We start from the raw sequence: 23,502 nt of genomic DNA, 5'->3' as shown, positions 1-23,502 counted from the left end.
CAGAGCTGTACGAAATCAGCCAACTGGTTTAGGCTGGATGCTGCTCCTTGGGCATCCCGAACACGTGCTGCCTCCTTGGGCATCAGTGTCTACAAAGCCATGCTGTCCTCAGCCACATGTCTGTGCTGTGTTATTGTTGATAGGATGCTGATCTTGGTATAGGGATGGCAGTCCAGTAGAGGTTGGCTTGGTGGTTGGGTATGTAAAAGGTATGAGATGAACACAAATGGCCAAAACAACGACATGAAAAAGATGTTGGTCCAAATCTATATGGTGGTACCTGTGATGATTTATTCCTTCATAGTCTATCCCATCATTCCCATTACTGCAGTCATATTCATTTTGCTGTGTCCCAAGGGATGATGTGATCTCAGGCAGTCAAGTCATATGATAAGGGACTTCCTTAAGCAAATGAATGAAACAACAAAAAGAAGAACACTTTAAATGTGAGGGAAATCTGGGAGAGGTGAAGGGGAGATCCTTGTTTATCATTGCTGATGATGAAAGGATGAAGAGGTTCTGTTCCTCCTTGGCAGCTCTTCCTCATCGTATGGGAGTGGTTCATCCCCTGTGTGAGGGTTGCATGGTAATATGTTGTTGATTGGAGGAGTCATTATTTCTGAAGGCAATAGGATGGGGAACAAGAGAGAGAGGTGGCAGACATCTTCACTATCATGTCCCTGCTCATTGCAGGTCTATTCCAACTCAGATGATTCCATGATTCTATTCATGGGTATCCTGCAGAAGATGCCCCTAACCTATCCATACCCAAGTAATATATGCATTCTTCTACATGACAAATCAGGAGGTGTTTCCCTTTGCAGTGTTCAAGTTTGCACCCCAACCTTTGTCTCTGGAAGGCTCTCCATGGCAGGAGGTGACAAATGGCCACAATCTGCCAGCTGTGTTGCGGGTCAGCAGCTTGGCTCCCAGCCGGGAGCAGCCCTATTGTTTTGGGGTGGAAATTTGGGTTGTGCCAAGCATCTTAGAAACACAGGAAAACTTTTGTATGTAATATATGCACGGGTTGAGTCACTATTTTGGGCGGGGGAAGTGCTGTTGAACCGAGTTGCTTGCGGCTCAGCACTCGGTGTTGCAACGCCCACGAACCGGAGTGCAATACCCACCACCTCCTCGCTAATCTCATTAGTTTTGGCGTGGGTGTGGAACACGTCCCTGGGAAGTTTTGTGGTGGTTTCCACAGCCTGCCCGGGGGCTGCCAGCCTGCCAGGTGCCGGTGGAGATGAAATAGCTCATTCTGAGGTCTAAATCTCACGTGTCGTGAGGTATTGGTGTCCCCCTGTTGAAATGTGGGGGGAGATCTGTGTGGGAAGGAGGACAGCAGCACAAGAAGGGAGGCCTGGCCTTCACCCCTACTGGCGGCCATCATGGCGGCTTGGTTGCCATGGTGACGAGGATGTGGGGAAGCCCTACAAAATGGCGCCCAGGGTCCTGGGGATGTGTCAGGCCATCGTGGTGGCATTCAAACCTACTCACAGCACCCCAGGCTTCAATCTCCACTTAATTAAACCCCGTTAATCCCCTCTCCACGGCGCAGGAGGCCCCACAAGTCAAAGGGCCTTCATGGGTCACAGGTGGTGGATGGTGTAATCATTGCAGGAGATGAAAAACAAGAGAAAAAGAAAAAGAAATATATACTCCGACCTGCTCAAACCAGGTAGGCCGCACGACAAACTGTGTTTTGATATGGGGAGAAGCAGTGTCCTTGGAGAAACGAGCTGTAGCCGACACTGACACAGAGCTGTGTTGTGCCTGTTGCTTGGAAAAAGGACAAAAAAAAAAACAACAAAAAAAACCCCAGGACAAAACAAACACAAGAAGGAAAGCAGCAGGGCTTTGGTGTCAGAGGGGTTTCCCTGGCTACCGCGGGTGCAGGGAGGAGCAAAGGGAGCCTCTGTAAATATCTTTATGGCTTTTATTGCAGGAAGAGCAGTGTGCAGGGTGCTGGATTTGTTCCTGGTTATGCACTGCATGGGGAATTGCTAACTAAGTAGGATACATTTTGCTTTGGTCTTTGAGGCCATGAGGGCATTCCTAAGGAGCTCGGACGAGTGTTTTCAACTCAAACAGCAAAGAACCACCATAGGGAGACATGAAGGGTCAGACATCGTCCTGAAGGTATGGGTGAGCACGCTGCAGGGCTGTGGGGGTGGATGATGGATGGGAAAGGTGTCAGAAATTAGAGGGAGAGAAAGAGCATGGCTATGCTGGCATTAGCAAGGGTGCAATCCCAAATGCAAAACAGAGGGGCTAACTGCGCATTTTCATGCTTTGGATATAGGTAGGATGATGCACTGCAAGCCTGAGTGCCAAGAGTGGGGACTTAAAGTGTGTTGACATGGAGAAGTGCAGCAAGGAATCCTAGAATCATTAGGGTTACTCTAAGGGTAGTGAAGCACTGAAACAGAGTGCCCAGAGGGGTGGTGGGTGCCCTGTCCTTGGAGACACCCAAGGTCAGGCTGGACGGGGCTCTGAGCACTGGTGGAGCTGTGGGTGTCCCTGCTCATTGCAGGGGGTTTGGAGAAGATGGCCTTTAAGGATCCCTTCCAACTTGAAGCATTTTGTGATATAAGGTTGGAGAAGACCTCCAAGATCATCCAGAGGGCTGGGCAAACCCGCAGCAGTAACACAGCCCCAATTGCTCTCTGAGGTTTTGCTCACTGATTGTCGGTGTCAGTCTGCAGGGGCAGAGGAGCATCATGCAGCCCTCGAGTTCACCGGGTGGGAGAGTGGCTTCATCCTGCAGGACCTCAACTCCCCACAGGGCACCTTCGTGAACGGCTGCCAGGTGCAGAACGCGGCCGTGCACGTGGGGCCAGGAGACATCCTGCGCTTCGGGGCTCAGGGAGCATCCTTCGAGCTGGTGGTGGATGGAGTCCCCCAGGTAAAGCAGGCTCTGAAATGGGCCTGTGGTTTTATGTGATGTGGAGGGGGTGTCGTGCTCTCAGGCTTTTATTCTTAAATCATCAAGAAACAAAAAGCTGGAGCTCCCTCTGCTGAAGAAATTCAGGCAACTCAGTAGGGAGAAGGAAGCATGGAACAGATTCCTGATGGCAAGCCCATCAGAACTTGCAGAGATAGGTCTTGGGAAGGTGTGAAAGCATTGGGAAATGAGCTTTAAGTCTCTTTCCACTGAATTTTCCATTGACTCTTTCTTTAGATGCTAGTGTTAAAGGTCCAAATGAGAGCAAATTAGTAAACAAAACCATTATTGGTTCGTTTCTTGTAGTGCCATGCACAGCTGCAGGCTCTGTTCTGCACAGCAAGGCCAGAGCATCACAGCTTGACCTGTGGGCGTGACAGAAATCCAAAGCAATTGTAAATATGGGGTGAAATCTAGTGGAAGTCTCCTAACCCCAGGAATAGGGCCATGTCAGGTTATCAGTAGAACATGTAGGCTATTAGAGTACTCACGATCAATACAGTCACATTTATTTTTATTGTGGTGGCTCTTGAGGAAACCTAGGAAAGCAGAGACTGAGAATGGTGGTGGAAAACTGTGTGCCTGGTAGCCCAACCTGGGATCAAGATGAATGAATGGCAGTCTGTGTACTCAGATAACACTTTTGGATGACTCAACAAGGTTCTTTGTGTTGTGAGATGACCCCGTGAACGTGCCCAGAATGCTCAGCCCAAGAGGAGAAAATGCATTTTTGCAGGATGAATCCACGCACCTGGCGGTGCAGGTGAAGTTTGTTCCATCTGGAACAGCCAGCGCTGTGATTTCCAAAAGTAGATGTTCAGCCTGCACACAAAAATGCAGTTATGCACAGTGACACAGAAAAAACATTGTCAGTGCCTCTTTATTGCTCTGGGCTTGATGATCCTCCTTTGATATAATAGCTTTGAAGCCTGACACCGCCGACTGCAGAGAGTAAATCACTTCTACATTTCTCTGTGTGAAGTGTTTACAGTGTCTAATGCAGGGAGGCCTCTCTCATTTTCAGTGGTATTAAGGATGAACACACTCTAAAGAAGAGGAGCACCCAGCCACGAGAGCTAAGTCCTCCATTATAGAATCTAAATCCAAAGCTCTGAATGTATAACAGCATGTAAAGCAGGCTGGCAATCTCTACCTTTCCCGCAAAACTTCTCAAGTTGCAGAAAAGTGGCTGGGAAACTCTTACCCCCTTACTGACAGCACGGTCCTGTTTCCCCACAGAAACCCTCCTACTCGTTGGCACAGCGTTGCATGGCATGGGCTGGGCAGGGGGCTGCAGAGCCCCAGCATGGTGCCCACCTCCCTTTGCTGCAATCCCAGCATCGCTCCAGCACCTGGGTTGGCCCCATGCCCCATCCACCGCTCCGCAAGCGCCCCATAAGTGCATGGACCCGGAGCACGACCACGACCATCCCAATGGATACACACAACCAGCCGCCCGCAGAGAGGCCAGGTACTTCCATCTGGCTGCAGAAAAGATTTTGTTGTGCCAGTAAAGGGACTGTTGGTTCTCAGCACCAAGCAGAGCTGATCTGAGCAGAGGTGGTTTTGATGCACACTAGTAAATGACGAGCGTCACAACCAATTAGTCGTGATTCCGTGTCAAGCAAAGCTAATTGGGCCCCACGTGCTAGCAGTGGCATTTGGGTTGGTGCTGTGAAAAAAGGCTGGGGAATGCCATTGCCTGGGTAACTTAGGGTGACATTTCCTCTTCCTTGTTCCTCGTGTGCGATGTTGAGCAGCGATTGCTTTATCTCCATCGCTGACTCACACACCTATTCTGGTCTCCTGTCTGAAGCAGTGGGTTGGTTCTTTGGCTGTGCAGTTACAGGCTGCCTTGAGTAAAGGAACGTAAAACAGATCCATATCTGAAGTGTTTCTTAAAGGTGGAGCGTGCAGTGGTGGAGCAAAGGTGAAGGCTCGTGGGGATGAACTGGTGGAACAGTAGAAGTGTGGGAAAAGGCTTTGGCACTGAGGGTAGTGGGTTATGGTGGATTACACCATGAGTTGTATGGTTCCATTGAATATCCCAAGCTGGAAGGATCGTAGAGTCCAACTGCTGATAGAATCATAGTATCACAGAATCATTCAGGTTGGAAAAGACCTCTGAGATCATCCAGTCCAACCATTCACTCCCCACCAGTACTGCCCACTGCCCGCATCCCTCAATGCTACATCTCCACACTGAACACCTCCAGGGGCAGTGACCCCACCACGTCCCTGGGCAGCCTGTGCCAGTGCCCAACCATTCTTTCAGAGAAGTTTTTCCTAATATCCAATTGAACCACCCCAAGATCAAGCTATATTTCAATAGTTCGTGGGGGGTTTGCTGTTATTAACAGCCAGTAGCAGGACAAAGTCACTAATAAATGATCAAAATAGTGCTCCAGAGCAAAGAACATTGCTATGCAGACCCAGAGCCATAAAGCCCTGTGCATAATCTGGAATCCCATAGACAGTAATAGGAGTGAAGCTCCCAGCAATGCAGGCCTTTGGCATCCAGCTGAAAATAGGAGCCTGGGAAGAGGAGAGTGAGCTTACAGGAGCTCTATAGAGAATGTGTTATAGCACGCACACCCAGGTTTGATCGCATATTCATTTGATTTGTGAAATAGAGCCAAAAGAATCAGTGTGCATTAATCCCACTGAGCTTTTAACTATTCCTGTGCTGTAAGAAATGAATGTAGAGCTTCTTTCTTCAGAGCTGTTCAAAAAACCCAACTGGTTTTGAAACTGGTGTTGAAAAAACAGAGGAGCCTTCATCTGCTGTGTCTGTATGTGTCTTTGGGGTTTTTAAGTTCTCTGGAAGTGTATGACTCCTTTCTCTTGCGTAGGCTCTATTGATAAGGGTCTTTTTAGGGCTAGATAGGTGGTCTTTGCTCAGAGCATGAGCTAAGCTTACACCGGGAACTGACCACTGCCCTGGAATGGTTTTTAGATGAGGAAGGGAGATGCAATGAGCCCTCATCCCACAGGTTTTCTGCTATTTGTTCTGCTTTCTTTCAGCCTGGACCACCAACTCAAGCAGCAGTGGGGTGGGAGCCCTTTTCCTGGGGATTCACAGCACAGATTGCTCCCTGCAGGAAAAGGTGATGCTGGGGAGAGGGCAAGGGGTGTGACCCATGGACCTGCTGGGGGGAAGAGCATGGTGACAGCATGCAAAGTCATAGAATCAAAGATCTGCCAGCCAACGGATGGAATCTGCCTGCAGGACAAAAAGCTGCTGAGCCTGGAGAAGGAAATCGGCCGTCTCTCTGGTTTTGAAGCAGAATCAAAGCAGAAGGACACGGTGATAAGGGACCTTCGGGGGGAACTGGCATCGATGGCCAAGAGCATGGCTTTGGCTGCTGCGAGAAATGACGTGGAGCTGACCCAGAGGCTTCTAACCTTTGAGAGAGAAATCGGGGCCAAAACAGAAGAGATCAAAGCCTTAAAGGAGCAGGTATGCAATGGCCAAATGGGCACGGGTGTCCTATAGGAGGGGTTGGTGTAGCCAGAGGGGTTTCTCCTGCAAAGCCATCAGGTCAACTGTGCTGTTCTGTGAGAGCTGAGCCTGGGGGGGTTCATGGTAAGCTGAAGCCTTTCAGAAAACAGGGGGCTCTTTGTGGGGCTTAGGAAGTGCTGACTTTGAGCTTAAAGCAAAAGAAGGGTCAGTGGGACTAAAGGTTTCCTGGTGAAGGATGTGCATTTTTCTGTTTCAGATCAGCAACCTGCAGAAGGGCTCGAGTGAAGTTTTTAGCCATTCCCTTCAGGAAAGAGACCTGGAAATGGGAAGCCTGAGAAGAGAAATTGAGAAGCTAAAGAGGGATCACGCTTTGACCACAGGTATTTTCCCCTCGGCAGAACTCCTTGCAGAGGCACTGAACACCTGAGGACTGGCTCTGGAAGATGACCCCACATTTGCAAGGCTGTTCTGGCAATAGACACTTTGCAATAGCTCCTAAAAATTGTCCTGACAGAGAGAGGTAATGGAAACTGATCCATCAGAGCTGCTCATCCTCCAGGGAGCATATGCTGCAAGGCTCGGGGGGACTCGCTAATGATGCTGCTGTGGGATGATGTCCAGCACGGCGTGCCAAGAGCCAGAGTCATGCTCCAAGTTGGGCAGTTGTCAGAGATGGAGGCTTGCCACTCAGTGCCCAGAGGGCTTCTGCAGGGAAACGCTTGGGTTTCATCTCCTCAAATTGTTTTTACCAGGCCTAGTGACCAGCCTGCAAGGGGAGGTCGCTGCAAAGGAGCAGAAAATTCAGCAGCTGAAGCAGGAGGTGGAGAAAACAAAAAAGGCGAACAGAGAAAAGGACAACCAGCTGGCAGCTGTGTCTGCCAAGGTTAGTGTCCCCAGTGCTGGTCTCATAGGTGGGTTGGCATGGAAAAGTAAGATCAGAAGGGTCATGTTTCTCTCTGTTAAGGGTTGGTTCGATATTAGGAAACATTTCTTGCCTGAAAGAGCGGTGATGCACTGGCACAGGCTGCCCAAGGAGGTGGTGGGGTCACTGTCCCTGGGGGTGTTCAAGAAAAGTTTAGATGTTGTGCTAAGAGACATGGTCAGTGAGCATGGAGGGATGGGTTGGGGTTGGACTTGGTGGTCTCAGAGGTCTTTTCCAGCCTTAATGATTCTATGATTCCATGACTAACAGCAATTTTAGCACAAACACGGTAAGTGCAGGGCTGCATGCAGGAAGGCAGAGCTGTGTCTCTGCCTTTGCACAGTGCAAAATGCCCACAGCGAGGTGTCGGGTTCCCCCAGATGAATTCCCCTCCTTGTTGTGTGTGCAGGTACTTGGTGACCTGAATTTCAGGAACACTGTGGCTGTTTGTGTGCGCCAGGCACTGGTGCCAAGATCCTGCTGAGGAGCCATGGAAACCTGCTCTTAGCAATGCTCCCTGCAGCCAAGCCTGGTTTTTCCTTACAAAAAGCTGCCTGGACAGCATTTTTCCTCTCCCAGCCAAACTATGATTAGATATAGGCCTGTTGAGGTGTCGGTGCTGTTGTGCTCTCGATGCCATGATTGCCCTACCATGGGCACTCCCACTCATCAGCTGCCCATCAGGCAGCTGAGCACTTCCCTGTGCTGCAGGACTGAAGGATGTGTCGACATCTCCAGCAGAAATGACAATATCTGGCCAGCCTGCTGACTTTTTCCCTCGGTTGCTGTTTATTCTAGTGCTCTAGAATTAAAGAGGAAACGAAGCGTGAACTTGGAGAGAGGGAAGTGGCTGCGTACCAAAAAGTGAGTTCCTACTTGGTTTGGAGTGATATAACATTGTAAGAGAAGTGCTGTGAATCCTACTCCTGTAAAGGAAGGGATTGAACTTTCATAACAAAGTAGAGAAATGTAAACTCCTGGCAAAATTGGAAGATTACATTGCAGCACAGGATGTGGTGAGGCCCTGGCACAGGTTGCCCAGAGATGTTGCGGATGCTCCATCCCTGGAGGTGCTCAAGGCCAGGTTGGATGGGTCCTTGGGCAACCTGAGCTGATGGGGGGCAGCCAGCCCATGGCAGGGGGTTGGAACTGGATGGTATTTGAGGCCCCTTCCAACCCAACCATCCTATGGTTCTATGATCTTTGAGGTCCCTTCCAACCCAACCACCCTATGCTTCTATGACCTTTGAGGTCTCTCCCAACCCAANATCTTTGAGGTCCCTTCCAACCCAACCACCCTATGCTTCTATGACCTTTGAGGTCTCTCCCAACCCAACCATCCTATGGTTCTATGATCTTTGAGATCACTTCCAAACCAAGCCATCCCATGATAGTACTGTCATAAGATATAATCTATCAATCTATCAGCTGTAAAAATAGGCTGGAATAAAATAGCAGAGTAAAGGAAATGGGAGAGATGGGTAGAATGTCTTGCTTGTTCTTCATATTCTTCAAGAACTCCTCGAGCAAGCTCCTCTAGTGAAACTTTCGGCTGTCCTGGACTCTTGCAGCGCATTGGAGAGCTGGAATATGAGCTGAAGGGACTGCAGGAAGAGGTTCAGAAGTTCCGCACTGAGCAGGAAGCCTTTCAAACACAGCTGGCAGAGAAAGCCAAGGTGAACCTCAGCACCCAGATTAGCAGCTCACCCACCTGATGGGAACAACGAGTAGCTGGGCTGCATGGAAGCCCAACTGGTAGAGCATTGATATTGGAGTGCTTCTGTTGTTGTAGGTTGAAGAGGAGCTGAAAAACACCTGCAAAAGGAAATCCCTGCAGCTGCAGGAGATGGGGCGCAGGGAGCGCCTGCTGAAGTCTGATGTGGATCGGGCCCAAGGGCAGGTAGGGGGAGATGGATGGGATGTTCCTGTGGTGCAGGCTGCAGACACTGAAAGCACCACTTCCCTCATGGGGAAGGATATCTGTGGAAGACAGATCATGAGTTCTGGGAAGGAAATACGGAGCACCTAACTCAGGTTATATCTTGTCAGTGATCTCAGCACTGAGGGCTTATCAGAAGGATTTCTTCCATTGTGATAGAGGATGCTCAGGGTCCAAGTTGCTCTCAGTGTTGATTGCTGTAGGTTTTTGTAGAGCACCAAAGCTGAGTTTGTGTCCATTCTTGGTGACTATTGTTTTCCTGTGTTAATCTCTGTTGTAGCTAGAGTCTTTCAAAAGCCAAGTGATGCGAGTGTGCAGCCCACAAGCAGCAGGAGAGTCAGGGAAGGCCCTCACAGTGCAGCAGGTGAGTGCAGAGACCATCTCAGAGATGCTCAGTGCCTCCAAATCCCATTAGGGTTTGAGGGTGCTGCAGAACAGCCACAGCACCAGCCAGCTTCCCATATCACAAGTGTGGCCACCCCAGATGAACGACCATGCACCATAATGTAAAGAAAGGTTGGCCCTCCTCCTCCTCCAGAGCTTGGCTGGAATCCTGGGGCTTCAACCAGGAAAAGCCCAGGAGCCTGATGTGGCCAACCTACTGCAGAAGGCTTTGGTCACTGCCCCAAATATCTCTGGCCCCAGTGGATTGCCCAGAGAGCTGTGGGTGCCCATCCCTGGAGGTACCCAAGGCCATAAATGGGGCCCTGGGCAGCCTGAGATGGTTTGGGGCAATCAGCCCATGGCAGGGGGTTGGGGCTGGGTGGGCTTTAAGGTCCCCTCCAACCCAACCATTCCACGATTCCTCAGCTGAAGAATGGTGCACCGTGCTTTGCTCTCCTTTGGCAGGTAGTTGAGCAGGTCCGGCAGATCTGGGAGGAAAACCAACAAAGTCAGGCACGAGAGAAGTGCCTCCAGGAGGAAATAAGTTCCAAGCTCTTGAAGGAAAAGGAGATGACTGAAAATGTGGAGGTGTTCAAAAAGTCACTGAGTGAGCTCCAGGTCAGTCTTTTAAATCCTGTTTACAACATTCCATTGGGGAGATAGGTGGCACAAGGCATTCTGTTGTCCTGAGAACAGGTCAGAGAGAAAGTTATGCCTGTGCATCACTGGTAGAAAGTATTGTGAGAGGTGAGCTTAGCCCCCAGAAAGCACTGGTTTGAAGGGAACAGAACCTGCCACACCAGCATCTTCCCCTGGGCTGCTCCTACCCAAATGTGTCACTGAATGAAAGCTCTCAGTGAATGGATAAATCTTGGGACTTTCACAGAGATCTTACGTTATTTGTCAATCATGTGAATCATGGAGGCTGGTGCATTGATGGGTTTTATTCTTTGTAGGCATTCCTAAGGGCCTCATTCTGCAGCAGCAGCCTGAGGAGCGAGCTCAGCAAGCTGGAGGCCGTGCTTGTGGACCCGCTGGTGCTGGACATACATGCAGCACTGGTGGAAATCACACATGTGGCCCTGTCCTGGCTGGAGGGAGCTGAACAGCTGCTGGCAAGTGCAGGATTGGAGCTGCCCACCTCCAACAAAGGTGCCTGTCCCATGGGGCATCCCACCTCTCTGCTCCCCGTTGGGCTCCTAGAGAGGTACAGGAGGCTCCCAGAAGTTGGTGGGTGTTCGTTTGTGCGCTGTATTGTCTGCAAATTATGAGTTTGGGAGGTTGGAGCTGGATGATCTTAGAGATCACTTCCAACCCAACCATCCTATGGTTCTATAATCTTTGAGGTCCCTCCCAGCCCAACCGTCTTATGGTTCTTTAATCTCTGAGGTCCCTTCCAACCCAAGCCATTCAATGATTCTATGACTTGGTCTCTTGGCATCATGGTTATCCAGTGGTAGCATTTTATTTCCTTGGTGGCACACTGAAAATGAATCTTTGCAGAGATTGTAACAGTGTTTGACAAGGAAAATGTAATCTCCCAGTGAGAATCTGGGTTTTGTTCAAAGTCAATCTTCCTGAGACATCTGGGTGATAGCAACAGTTCCGTCAGTGCTAGGTTTGAATATGAAACCTGATGTCCAAAGTGTTAAAAATGGGTTGTCTGAGAAGCCCCTACAGTAATACCTTGTTTGCTTTTGCAGGATTGACAGCTTGTCTCAAGAGGTTGTTGGAAAAGTATCAGGAAACTGAACAAAGGAATGAAATACTACAGGTAAAAATGTGTGTGTGTATAAGCAGTTGAGTTGGGAATTGGTGGGCCAATGGCCACCACTGGGTGAACATGATGGTGAAGCAAAGTGAGCTGTGTGGAAGCTCAGTCAGGAACGTGCAGTAGCAGAGACCCCTGGAGCTTCAGAAAATGCCAAAGAACAGAAAAGACAATGCCTGTCCTCACCTTCAGAAGGGAATCTCTTGTGTGTGTACTGCTAAATGGATGAGGCTGGATTTCATGGCTCTCTTCTGAATTGTTTGTTAGTGCATGTGCAGCAGGTGGTGTGGTTTTTGCTTTGTTTTGTTTTATTTTGCTCTGCTGCTAATGCACTTCTGGCAGCAGAAGTTTCCGCTGTTTCCCCACAGGCCCAATTAGAGGAGGTCCAGGAGTCGCGGGATGCTCTGCTGCAGGAGCACCTGGAAGAGCTGAAAGCAAAACATGAGCAAGACCTACAGATAAAAATCAATCAGATTATACTGGAAAAGGAGGAGGAGAAGGCAAAGGTATGGCAGCGTGGTTGTTTTTCAGACAGGCCACTTATGGAGACAAAAAGCTTCTATGTAGCAGTGCTGCTTAGCAAGAGAAGTGTATAGCCCCAAAATCAAAATGTCTGGGTGCAGTTATCCCACAAAAAAAGCAATGATCCTATGAGTTGCTTTCCTCATCAAAGTCAAGTTACTTTACCTTACTCTATGATTTTTCTCCACCAAAAATGTTGGCTGTTCATTCTCAGATTCTGGAGAGTGCTGTTCTGAAAGAGAAGGAGAAGCACAAGCAATGCATGGATGAAGAAAAGAAGAGGATCCAGGACTTGGAGAGCCACCTGAGAAGTATGGCTGAGGTCAGTGATGTGCATGGGAGGCAAAGCAGAACTGATGATGTACGGGGCTAGCAATGCCAAAAGTGCTCTGCCCCCACACACAAACACACACAGATGTACGGCTGGAGAGAGAAGGGTGGATCCATGCAAGTGGAGTATCTTTGATAGGATGAGAGGTGATGGCTTCAAGTTGTGCCAGGGGAGGCTGAGGTTGGATAGCTCTCAGAAAGAGAGGTGGGCACTGGCACAGGCTGCCCAGGGAGGTGGTGGAGTCACCATCTCTGGGGGTGTTCAGTGTGGAGATGTGGCACAGATTTAATGGACATCGTGGGGGTGGGTGGAGATTGGACTTGGTGATCATAGAGGTCTTTTCCAGCATTCATGATTCTATGCTCTTCTTGAGCACTGCTCTTCTCCTCCCTTAGATAATTGAAGGGAAGTCCAAAGAGCAGGAGGTGACGGATCTCAAACTGCAAGAAGCTGTTCATGACCTAGAGGAAACCACAACCCGAGAGGTAGCTCCAGCAACCCCACTTTGCACAGAGGATGTAGCATAGATGTGGTTTTGTTGCACGAAGTTTCCTCATTCCTTCCTGATGATGCTCATCATGTTTCTGCAGAATAATACGTGCAAAACTTGCAGCTAAAATCACACGTCTTGTTTCCTAGATGATGCTAAAGCAGCAGGTACTCATGCAAGACGAGCAGCTCAAGATCCTCCAGGACGAGAGCGAGGTACTGAAGCGGAAAGTGCAGGAAGAAATAGCAGAATATAAAGAGCAAATTAGGCAACACGCTCGGACAATTGTTGTGTTAGAAGACAGACTGCTGGAGGCTGAGCAGCAGCAAAAGGCACTAAAGGAGGAAAACGTTGTGCTCGTGGAAAGAATAGAAGGTAGCTAAGGGTTGTGTGGATGCTGGGCTGGGGTTACCCACGGCAAGTGGAGGAGCAAATAGAGACAGAATAGTGAGGCTTGTCCTAACACAGGATGAGCCCTGTGATACTCTGAAGGGTCTGTTTCACTGTGAACTGCTGGTTCATAGTCTGAAGACTATGGTCTTCCAACATCATAGAACCACAGAACAGTTTGAGTTGGAAGGGACCCTACAGGCCACCTGGTCCAAGCCCCTCCAATGAACAGGGACACCCACAGCTCCATCAGTGCTCAGAGCCCCTCCGGCCCCTCCACCCTGAGTGCCTCCAGGGATAGGGACATGAAGATGTCACAAAGGAGAGGATTTATGGAGCGTTGCCCTTGTAAGGCTGCAAAACCCAGTGTGTTTTCACAGCCTGGTTGGTCCTGGACCTAAGCAGCCAAGATAGACCCAAGAGTCTGGGGCAATGGGTGTTGCTGCTAAGTCATCTTCCATCATTCCCCATAGGACTTCAGGATGATGCCTGCAGGTCCACATCAGGAGCTTCCCAGGAGGCCAAAGAGTCTCATTGCTGTGGTCTGTAAGTGTCTGCAAGTGCTTGCTCTGGTCTGGAGGGTGTTAGAGAGCAGGAGTTATCCAGAGGAGAGTTTAGAGGAGTTATAGGGGGTGATCTCAGTGTGACAGTGATTGCTGCAGGCCCATGGGTTGTCTTGGGTGGGGGCTGAGGAGAGCACAGACTGCAGAATGAATCCTTCATGGGTGCTGTGAGTTTTGCCAGCATCTTTCTCATGAATTGCAGAGAAGAGCTGGCTGCCATGCAGAGCATACTCCAGGACAAAGAGGCTGCCATTGTGGGATTAACGAAGGAGCTCTCAGAAACCAGGGCCAGGATGTCAGACATGAGAGGTTGGTGAGCTGTGTGTGGGATACCCAGCATGCTCCCATTCCTTCAGAGCTATGGCAAGGCCAGGTGGAAGGAGAAAGGCATGCACAGATAGTGGAGAATAGACCTAAATAACCTTCCTAAGCGATGCTGTCATTCAGCCCTGGGTTGAGCAGGATGCCCATTTCCTTTGGCCGTGTAAATTTCATAGAATCATAAAATCATTAAAGCTGGAAAAGGCCATTGAGATCATCAAGTCCAACCACCAACCCATCACCACCAGGCCCACTAAACCATGTCATAGAATCATAGTCGTTAAGGTAAGGTTGGAAAAGACCACCAGGATCATCAAGTCTGACTGTGAAACCATTTCCAACTGTTCTCAGCTTGGATTAATCAAAGCAATAGTAATGAGGGCAAGGGACCATGGGGAGAAGCTCCCTTGTTCTTGACAGTGATCACAGGGATGCAAACGCATCCCTGAAGAATTGTGTTACTAGGAACTACAGATGTCGCTGTGCTGAACGCAGAGATAGAAATAAACCCATGCAACCCTGCTGTGCTTAGGAGAGCTCAGCGAGAAGCAGAAGGCAGAGCTGGAGCAGAGCCTGCACCGTGTGAAAAGCCAGGAATGTGAGCTGAGCATGCTCAGGGAGAAGTTGTCAAAGATGTCAGACCTCGTGGTGAAGAAGGATAGAGAGCTGCAAGCAGCAGCTGCAGAGTTAAGGTAGGACCTGCTGGGAGGTGATGGCATGTGGATTCCCAGGAGTTGAGTGTATGCTGGTAACTTCCATGGGGCAAAAGATAGGTTTGAGTATGAAAGAATCAAGTGAAGCTGTGCTAACTCTATGGAAATGTCCCGTGTTCTGAAGGTGGCATGGTGAGGAGCTGGTGCCAATGGACTTGTAATGAAATCCCTGCTTGGTGCTGTGCTCTGACACAAACCATGGCGGCTGTCCTGGTTGTTGCTCCATGCAAGCTGTTGGATTGACCCTCATCTGCCACATTTGTACAGCAGTGCTTTTGTATCTTGGCACAGGAAAGCCCAAGAAGACTGCAAAGCACTCAAGGATGCATCTCAAAAAATGGCAAAAGAGCTGGAGACGCTTCCGCAGGCACAGGCTATTCCTGCCACACCAGAAGAATCCTCTAAGCAGGTAATCCTACAGGGACACTGCTGGAAACTGTGGATAAAAGTAGCTAAGAAGTGGAGGGAGCAGTCATCACCCAACCCGAAGGTGTGTGGCCATGAGATTTTCCATAGAAGTGTGTTTGCTGAGATCATCTGTCGTATGGTCTCCAAGGGTCTCTGTGCATAGTCAAGGTGAGGACTGGCAATGTTTGGCAGAGCCTCAGGTCTTGCTAAGTCGGGAGCAGAAAAGATGCCGTGTAGGAGGATTGTCCATTCTCTTCTTGGAAGGGGCTGTGGCTGCTGGCACCCATCTGGGAGACGGGAAGCAGTGCCCTCGGTGCTCCCACAAAGGGATCTCTGCCTGTTAAGGAGCATCTGTACAGCACTTTGGAAAAGACAGATGTTGTGTATGCTAATGGCGGTTGTAATTGGCAATTAGAGTGGTAACAGCTCCCTGAAAGGTCTGTAATTCTTCCATCCCTTCCCCAACCTTACTCCGCCACGGATGCCGACAAAAGTAGGTTAGGGTTAGCATGGAGGAGTGGGGTATTTTGTTGTGCAGGAAAGGGAGAAATGGTCCTAGTTCTCCCATGCTGTGCTGAATCACCATCTGAATTCCTGAGTCTTAGAGAACTGAACAAATCAAAGGTGGTTCCAGCAGCAGATGGAGGGACTGCAAAAATGGTACAGCCTGTACCGCAACAGCGGCAGACGTGGTGCCAGCTAGAAAGGTTTGTGTTGGCCAAGCGGTGACTCATGGCTAGATGGGAGCAGGAGGCATCACCATCCTCCTTCTCAGCAAGAGGTGGTGAGAAACATGAAGCTAGAAATCCTCCAGAGGAGAATAAATTGCCACTGCAGTGTCAAGATGGTAAGACCGGGGTGGCAGCTCTCTTTTGGGTTTTAATTGGGTGCTCACCCCGTTCTGCATCTACAGGTGTTAGCCATCATGCTGGTGGGGCTGGGAGGGTGAAATGTGTGCGTGCACAGATGTGCTATAAAAGGGAATAATGCATGAGACTGAGGATAAATGGTTGGGTTGGGTGAGAATCATCGGGGCTTGGAATTCCAGGAGCTGGCACTGGACCTGGCCAACCTGGGTGTGAGGTGCAGAGGTCTCAGGCACGAGGAGACGATCCAACGGCAAAAAGAAGGCTTGGCAGAGCTCCGGGAAAGGATCAAGGTGCTGGAGAAGACACAGGCCTCTGGTAAGTGCATTGTGATGTGCCTTCGGTAGGAATGGAAGATTCAACCACAGGCCTGGCTGGAGCCTTTGCACCTTCTCTGCAAAAGGAAAACCCAGCAAGTCTCAGAGCCAGTGTTGTATTCCAAATTCCAACCCAATGCCACGAGCTGGTTGCCCCCCAGAAGATCAGGCTTCTCAATCCAACTTGGCCTTGGGCACCTCCAGGGATGGGGCATCCTCAGCTTCATGACTCCATGGTGCTTGGTTTCCTCCAGCTGTCAAGGGCAAGGCCAGCGAGCTGCTCGTGGTACAGAAAGCAGCCCTGCCAGAGAAGGTCGCCCAGAAAGCAGGATTCAAGGTGGAACCAGCTCCACTGTCAGGTGCAGAATTCAAGTGCAGCAAGGTAAGAAGACATTGGTGGAAAGATGTTCCATGCAATGGGAAGATCAAGGCCTCGGGATACAAGAGGGAAAAGATACCAGGAGGGAGGAGTGGGGTCTGTCAGTGTGTAGGGAGCTCCACCAGCCTGTCCCTTCTGCACAGTGTCTGGGCCAGCTTCCTGATGGGATCTCACATGGGGCCATGAGCATGGAAGTGCTGGAAGACTCAGACCTCAGCGAGAGGATGGTACGTTGGCTGCAGACATGGTAAAAGAATCATAGAAGCATAGAATGGTTGGGTTGGAAGGGACATCAAAGAGCATCCAGTTCCAACCCCCTGCTGTGGGCTGGTTGCCCCCCACCAGATCTGGCAGCCCAGCATCCCATCCATGGCCTTGGGCACCTCCAGGGCAAGAATTGGTCTTCTGGGTACTGCAGGAGTGCCAAGCATGGCATGGCCCTGCCCCAGGAGCCTGGAACGTGCCAAAATGCAGGACATCATCTTCTCAATGATGGTATGAATGAACCCGTCTGGATAACTCCTGAAGAGGGGAAACTACATGTAGAAATGAAACAACGGGGAGCGCACACACAGGTTTACATGCAGCATCTGAATCTCTCGAAAGATGAAAGCGGAGTGGGAGCAGATGGCTGAGTGCAGCGATCGTTTTTGAAGTGAGACTTGGCAGGCCTGGTAAATAATTCATCCCCTATTCTTTTTGCAGTACCTTGACTTAATCTGTGCTCTGGGAAGGCTGATGAATATGAAGGAGCTGGCAGGAATGCAGCCCATGGAACAGCTTCCCCAGGAAAAGAGGGGAAAAGTGGGGCAGCAGAGACGGAGGGACCTGGGGCTGTTGTACGAGAAGATCAGCAAGCTCAAGGATCGCCTGGAAAGGAAGGAGGAAAGGCTCCAAGAGTACGAGGCCAGCATCGAGCAGCTCAGGTACAGCGAGGTGATGGTGGAATCCCTCCACATCCCCATGCCATGAATGCTGGGCTCTGCTTTGGGTACCGGGAGATGGGCTCCAAAATGCCGGGGAAGGGACTGTGGCCAAGGCAGCATGCAATGGGGTGCCCGTGTGGGGTGCACGGGGGGAAAACCTTGAATGGAGGCTTCACCTTGGTCCCAGTATGGGCAGGAGGAGAAGGGCTGGGGTGGTGGTGGAAGACCCACACTGGTGTTTCCCAAAGGCTGAACCAAGAGTCCCTGCAAACGTGCCGGGAAGAGATGCTGAAACTGGAAGATGAAGTCTACAGGGAAGCAGAAGAGAAAGCTCTGCTGAGGGAGGCTCTGGAGAGGACGAGGGCAGAGCTGGGCCAGGAGAAGAGGCTGAACAGGGCAGCACGGCAGCACAAGGTGGGAGGGCTGGGGTAGGAAATGTCGGTGTGAAAACAACCAGGGCAGCTCCTGCGAGGAGCAGTAAGGTGATTTTCCTTTTTTTTTTTTTTTTTTTTCTTTTTTAACCCAGAACCTTGCAGAGAATGGAGAGAAGAGAAAGAAGGAGCTGCCCAACCGTGCCCGCTCTTCCAAAGAACGAGGAGGGAAGGTATGGTGTGCTGGTACACACTGCAAGCAAAGCACAGTGGGGCCTGGAAGCAAGGTATCCATGGCCACAGGGGACACGTCTCATGTAAGGGGACGATGCACAGTTCTGTGCCATGCTCTTTCCCAGGTGGCCACACGCGGCAGGTCTGGCCATGGCCAACCCTGGAGGTGTTCAGTGTGGAGATGTGGCACTGAGGGACGCAGTCAGTGGGCACAGTGGGGTGGGTTGGAGTTGAGCTGGGTGATCTTGGAGGTCTTTTCCAACCGTAATGATTCTGTGATTCTAAGGGCTTGTGCAACGTCTGCTTTGCAGCCCGGAGCCCAGCAGCCATCCCTCTTGGTGAGGGTGAAGCCAAAGGAGCATGCAGTGGGAGAGCTCGAGGCGATGGGCAGCACGTAGGAGCAGCACCACGGGGACATTCTGCTTGCAGAGCTGTACAGCAAGGAACGTGTGTTGGGGTTGGACATGGCACCATGTGGACATGCATCTGGGGGAAGAACACCTGTGTGAGGCCGTCCCACAGTGACCAGGACTGCTGGAGGGACTGTGAAATGCCCAGGGCCATATGATCCTGCAGGATGTGTGCTGTAGAGCTTGGGGAAGTGGAAGAAGATAAGTTATGTGAATACAGCCAGAATGTGTGGGCGAAGCTGATGGTGTCCAGTCCGATTTGTGTGCCGTGGTGGATCCTGCCTCCCCATAGCATCGCAGGGGCACAGGGAGCATGGAAGAGGGCACATAGGGGAGAAGCTGGAACAAGGGGCTGACCTGGGCGGCTGTGAGATGGGAAGAAGGCAGAGATGGAGCTGAGCTCACCCTACAGCTGTGTGACATTGGAACATGTCCGGGGAGAGCGGGGCCAGGTCTGTGATGAGTGGGGCATTGGTGCTCGTGTGCACCCAGTGCTGTGCAATGGACCAGCTCCCGGTGTGGGTTTTGGGGTCAGGTGCTGTCCTGTAGATCTGAACACGGTTGAGTTCAACTCTGGGACAACCCCTGGCCCCAAATAACCGTGGGCGCGGAGCTGGGAGTCCACCCGTGCCCTCCGTGCACCCCTGTGTCCCTGGTGGCTTTGGGCTGGGCTGCGCCATTCATCTTCCACCAAACAATGCGAGGAGCTGATGGTGGTGGGACCCTAAGGGGGGGACCCCTCGCAGGCTGACACCCCCCCGAGCCTGGAGGTGCTGGGGGTGCCCCGAGAATACGCGTCCCCCCCCCTTTGCTGGGCGGCTGCTGGGGCGGAGCGGGGCGGAGCTGCGTCTGTTCGTCCATCCATCCATCCATCCGGGCACCATGGCGGAGGAGCTGGCGGAGCGGCTGGGCCGGCGGCTGGGGATGCGGGAAGGGGATGCGGAGCAGCAGCAGCAGCAGCAGCAGCAGGACGCGGAGCCCACCCCGGTGCCCCCGGGCAGCCCCGCGGTGCGGGCGGTGGGCAGCGAAGGTTCGCCCGGGGGCGGCCGGAGGCTCTTCAGCCCCGCGGCGGAGTTCCGCGAGTTCTCCCGGCGGCAGCTCCGTGACATGGAGAGACTCTTCCGACAGTGAGTGCGGAGGGGAAACCCCCCCACGGGACCCCCAGGAAGGACCCCGGGGAGGGAGCACCGGGCAGAGGGTCCCTATTGCCCCGGTCGCATCCCCTTTGCTTTGGAAGCCCCCAGCCCCTGCTAGGAGAGGGTTCTGGAAGCCCCCAGCCCCTTTGCAGGACCCCCCCAGCCCCTTGGCTGATGGTGGGAGGGGTCCTTTGGACTCCTCTGCAGGGGAGATCCCTGGGGTTCCCCCACCTCTTTGCAGGGGGCTCCCCACTTCCTTGCAGGGGGCTCCCCTCATCTTCCCATCCTTGGGACCCCCCCCTTGGCTCACCACGATGCCCCCCAGTTCTGTGCAGGAGTTGAACCCCAGGACGCCCTCTCGGCTCCTTGCAGCGATCCTCCCACCCTACAAACTCTCGCTGAAGGGTCCTCCTGGATGCAGCCCCCCCACCCCCTTGCAGAGGGGACCCCGAGACCCTCAGAGCAGGCTGGAAAAGAGGCACGGGACCCCCCAGCCCCAGGACCCCCACCATGGCCATGCACACGGCTTTGGGCTGCGGCAGTGGTGTTGTCACATCCTCGCTGCCATCCCCACGTGTCCCCACGTGTGATGTTGCAAGCTTGGGTCCGTGAGCTCAGCCACCGGGGGGGGGGGAATGGGGGGAGCTGGGCAGCAGGCGTGGAAATGTGTAGGGGGAAAACAGGGGCTGCGGGGGGGGAGGGGGGGGAATCACCCCCCCAGCTCAAAGCACAGTGCAGTGTGGCCGTGGGTGATGTGCCCGTGGGCAGATGGCAGCAGCACGGGGTCTGCTTGCAGAGCAGGACGTGCACACCCGCACGCGCCGCAGCGAGAGGAGCAGCGCGGCGGCTGCTGGGCTGCAAGCAAAGGGGGGTCAGCAAGGCGGGGAGCACGGGGATGGGGTGATGGCGTGGGGCTGAGCCAAGCTGCTGCACGCACGGTTTGTCCTCTCTCCCGCCTTCCCCCGCTGCGTTAAAGGATTGCGACGCAGGAGAGCCCACCCCAGGGGATGCAGAGCTGCAGCCGGGGGCTCGCTTTGCAGCGGCGGAGCTTGCAGCCCTGCGGTGCCAGCAGGAAAGCACGAGGGCTCTGTGCTGGGGCACAGTGTGAGCTGCACCATGCTGCGGCTGCGGGGACAAATGAGTCACGGCCCCGCAGAGCTGCACGTCGCTTCCTGCAGGCTGAGCAAGGAGAATTTGAAAGTGCATCCTACAGAGCCCGGCTCAGTCCTAGAGGCACGTAGGGTTCGCCCCTTTGCTGCACAGAGCTGGTGGCACACTTGGCAGCGAGCTGCTGGGTGCCCGTGCCAGAAGCCACACTCAATGGGCAGGGAGCGCTGAGGATGCTCCTGGGGACCATTAGTGGTTGGATAGAACCAGCAGTGGTTTGGCACAGCATCCCAACGCGACGGTGCAGGATGTACCCCGCGATGAGGATTTATCACCTCCCTGCAGGTATGACGCGGGGAAGGACGGCTTCATCGACCTGATGGAGCTGAAGCTGATGATGGAGAAGCTGGGAGCGCCGCAGACCCACCTGGGCCTGAAGAACATGATCAAGGAGGTGGACGAGGACCTGGACAGCAAGCTGAGCTTCCGCGAGGTGAGCACGGGGGTTGGGGAGCGGCAGCACCCCTTGGCGAGGAGATGGATGGCACGTCCCGGATGGTGATATCCCACCCCATGCTGCAGTTCCTGCTGATTTTCCGCAAGGCAGCAGCGGGCGAGCTGCAGGAGGACAGCGGGCTGCACGCTCTGGCACGGCTCTCCGAGATTGACGTCTCAACGGAGGGCGTGAAGGGAGCCAAGAGCTTCTTCGAGGCCAAGGTAAGTGCCGAGCGGCACGGCGGGGAGCACTGGGCGTTGGGGACAGGGCCAGCGTGCCACCTCCTGGGGCACAATGGGGACAGGGCTAATGTGCAGCCGTCCCCAGGCGCAGGCGGTCACCGAGGGCAGCCGCTTCGAGGAGGAGATCCGCGCGGAGCAGGAGGAGAAGAGGCGGCAGGCGGAGGAGATGAAGCAGCGCAAGGCGGCCTTCAAGGAGCTGCAGTCGGCTTTTGCTCAGTGACCATGGCGCACGGGAGGAGCCACGCCACGCCGTCACCCGTCCCCTGCGTGTCATCGTGCCCACGGCTCGTGCCAAGCCGGTGGCAGCTGTCACTGTGCTCGGTGCCACGGAGCAGGCGGGCGCCCATCCCACCGCACCCCAACGTTGGGTTGGAGGTGGCCTTGGCTCCCCTTGGGCTGTTGGCTTATTCTGGTGAAAGATGCCCATGAAGGCCACCGAGGGGAGAGAAGCTTTATTTTTTGTGTGTCCGTCCTCGAAGCACCCGAAGGGGCCGCGTCTCACCCGCTGTCCCTCCAGGAGTGGTTGTGCCGATGACTGTGATGTCCCACGATGGTGTTGTCCCAACAGCTGCTTCCATTCTGTTGTATGGATGTGTCGTTCGCTGCGTTGTTTTCTTTTTTTTTTTTTTTTTTCTTTTTAAATCCCAAATAAATATTATATTTCCTACATGTCGCAGTTACCCATGCCCGGGGTTGGGTGTCAGGGAGAGGGACTCCCGTGTTCCCTCACCACCAGGAACACGGTCAGGGCCACATCTGCGGGGTTGTACATGGGACAAGTGCATCCGTTCCCAGGTGGGCTGTGCTGCCCCGATAAGAAATAGCACAAGGTGGGCACGTAGGCTGTGGGATTTGGCCACCTGTCAGCAGGGGGAAAGCCATGAGCCCAAGGCTAGGAGGTGGCACAGCCAACATATAACACTGTGAGCGCCTTGGTTCTCCCACACTGGGAGCCTATAGCCATGCTGGGAGCCGTGTGTCTCGCCATCCTGCTGGGCTATGGTGGGTGAAGGCATGGGGTGGGGGGTGTCAGTGGGGCTGGTGGCCATGCTGATGCTGATGTCACACAGCCTATGGATGTGGGCAGCCGGCGGTGCCACCGCTGTTAGGCACCCGCGTGGTGGGCGGTGAGGACGCCCGTGCTCACAGCTGGCCATGGCAGGTAAGGGGGGACCGTGTGCCACATGGGGTCCGTCCCCACTGCTGGTGGCATGGGGATGGGTGGCCACCACCCCTCGTGACTCCGTGCCGCCGTCCAGATCTCACTGCAGTACAGCCGCAACGATGCCTGGAGCCACACGTGCGGAGGAACCCTCATTTCCCCCAGTTGGGTGCTGACAGCCGCACACTGTATTAGGTAGGGCTGGGAGCACCCATGGGGGACACCACTCCATGCGTGTGCCCATGCTGATGGCCATCAACAGCTCCACCCTGACGTACCGCGTGGTGCTGGGCGAGCACAACCTGGCAGTGGAGGACGATGGCGCGGTGGTGGCTGAGGTGGAGAAAATCATCGTGCACGAGAAGTGGAACTCCTTCCTCGTCATGTAGGGTGGCAAAGTGGGGAGGGAGGGGTTGTGCCAACCCAAAGTTGGGTGTGGGGATGGGTTTGGTTGGCGGTGCTCTATGGGGTTTGGTTGGAGGCACTCTATGGGGTTTGGTTGGAGGCACTCTATGGGGTTTGGTTGCCTGAGTTCTACAGGGTTTGGTTGGCAGTTCTCTGTGGGGTTTGGCTGGCTGTGCTCTAGAGGGTTTCGTTGACAGTGCTCTATGGAGTTTGGTTGGAGGCACTCTATGGGGTTTGGTTGGCGGCTCTCTATGGGGTTTGGTTGGAGGCACTCTATGGGGTTTGGTTGG

The 23,502-nt window shown here is 52.9% G+C and overlaps 3 protein-coding genes across 8 annotated transcripts in view; all 3 read left to right on the top strand.

Moving 5' to 3' along the window:
- FHAD1 (forkhead associated phosphopeptide binding domain 1) lies at positions 92-18,902 on the top strand. Of its 5 annotated transcripts, XM_021417275.1 has the most exons (30): positions 92-1,678; positions 1,946-2,139; positions 2,699-2,905; positions 4,184-4,415; positions 5,969-6,051; positions 6,174-6,404; positions 6,664-6,787; positions 7,160-7,290; positions 8,128-8,193; positions 8,901-9,005; positions 9,122-9,229; positions 9,549-9,632; positions 10,118-10,270; positions 10,609-10,882; positions 11,356-11,426; positions 11,792-11,929; positions 12,160-12,267; positions 12,672-12,761; positions 12,916-13,141; positions 13,630-13,702; positions 13,922-14,028; positions 14,573-14,732; positions 15,045-15,162; positions 16,210-16,345; positions 16,599-16,726; positions 16,867-16,950; positions 17,429-17,649; positions 17,898-18,063; positions 18,176-18,253; positions 18,566-18,902. In XM_021417275.1, exons 2-30 carry the CDS (start codon positions 2,044-2,046, stop codon positions 18,650-18,652), a joined length of 3,885 nt encoding a protein of 1,294 aa, XP_021272950.1. In that variant the 5' UTR covers positions 92-1,678; positions 1,946-2,043; the 3' UTR covers positions 18,653-18,902. The 5 variants fall into 5 exon arrangements, 4 of the variants coding, with proteins under 4 accessions (XP_021272950.1, XP_021272951.1, XP_021272952.1 ...); XM_021417276.1 differs by having other exon boundaries at positions 92-2,139; positions 10,609-10,804; XM_021417277.1 differs by lacking the exon at positions 16,867-16,950 and having other exon boundaries at positions 92-2,139.
- EFHD2 (EF-hand domain family member D2) lies at positions 19,037-22,289 on the top strand. Of its 2 annotated transcripts, none has more exons than XM_021417291.1 (4): positions 19,037-19,791; positions 21,253-21,400; positions 21,490-21,624; positions 21,731-22,289. In XM_021417291.1, exons 1-4 carry the CDS (start codon positions 19,547-19,549, stop codon positions 21,863-21,865), a joined length of 663 nt encoding a protein of 220 aa, XP_021272966.1. In that variant the 5' UTR covers positions 19,037-19,546; the 3' UTR covers positions 21,866-22,289. The 2 variants fall into 2 exon arrangements, with proteins under 2 accessions (XP_021272966.1, XP_021272967.1); XM_021417292.1 differs by lacking the exon at positions 19,037-19,791 and adding an exon at positions 19,808-20,404.
- The window catches only part of CTRC (chymotrypsin C), a 2,102-nt gene continuing 1,135 nt past the window's right edge, over positions 22,536-23,502 (top strand). Inside the window, exons 1-4 of the mRNA XM_021417284.1 lie at positions 22,536-22,647; positions 22,716-22,807; positions 22,905-23,002; positions 23,070-23,192. Of these exons, the coding sequence (XP_021272959.1) occupies positions 22,608-22,647; positions 22,716-22,807; positions 22,905-23,002; positions 23,070-23,192 (353 nt within the window). The 5' untranslated portion in view covers positions 22,536-22,607. The remainder of the gene's footprint in view (positions 22,648-22,715; positions 22,808-22,904; positions 23,003-23,069; positions 23,193-23,502) is intronic.

This window comes from Numida meleagris, chromosome 20 (genome assembly GCF_002078875.1).
Source record: "Numida meleagris isolate 19003 breed g44 Domestic line chromosome 20, NumMel1.0, whole genome shotgun sequence".
Taxonomy (NCBI): domain Eukaryota; kingdom Metazoa; phylum Chordata; class Aves; order Galliformes; family Numididae; genus Numida; species Numida meleagris.
Note: the sequence above shows the minus strand (reverse complement) of the source record. Positions and strands in the feature narration are given on the sequence as shown.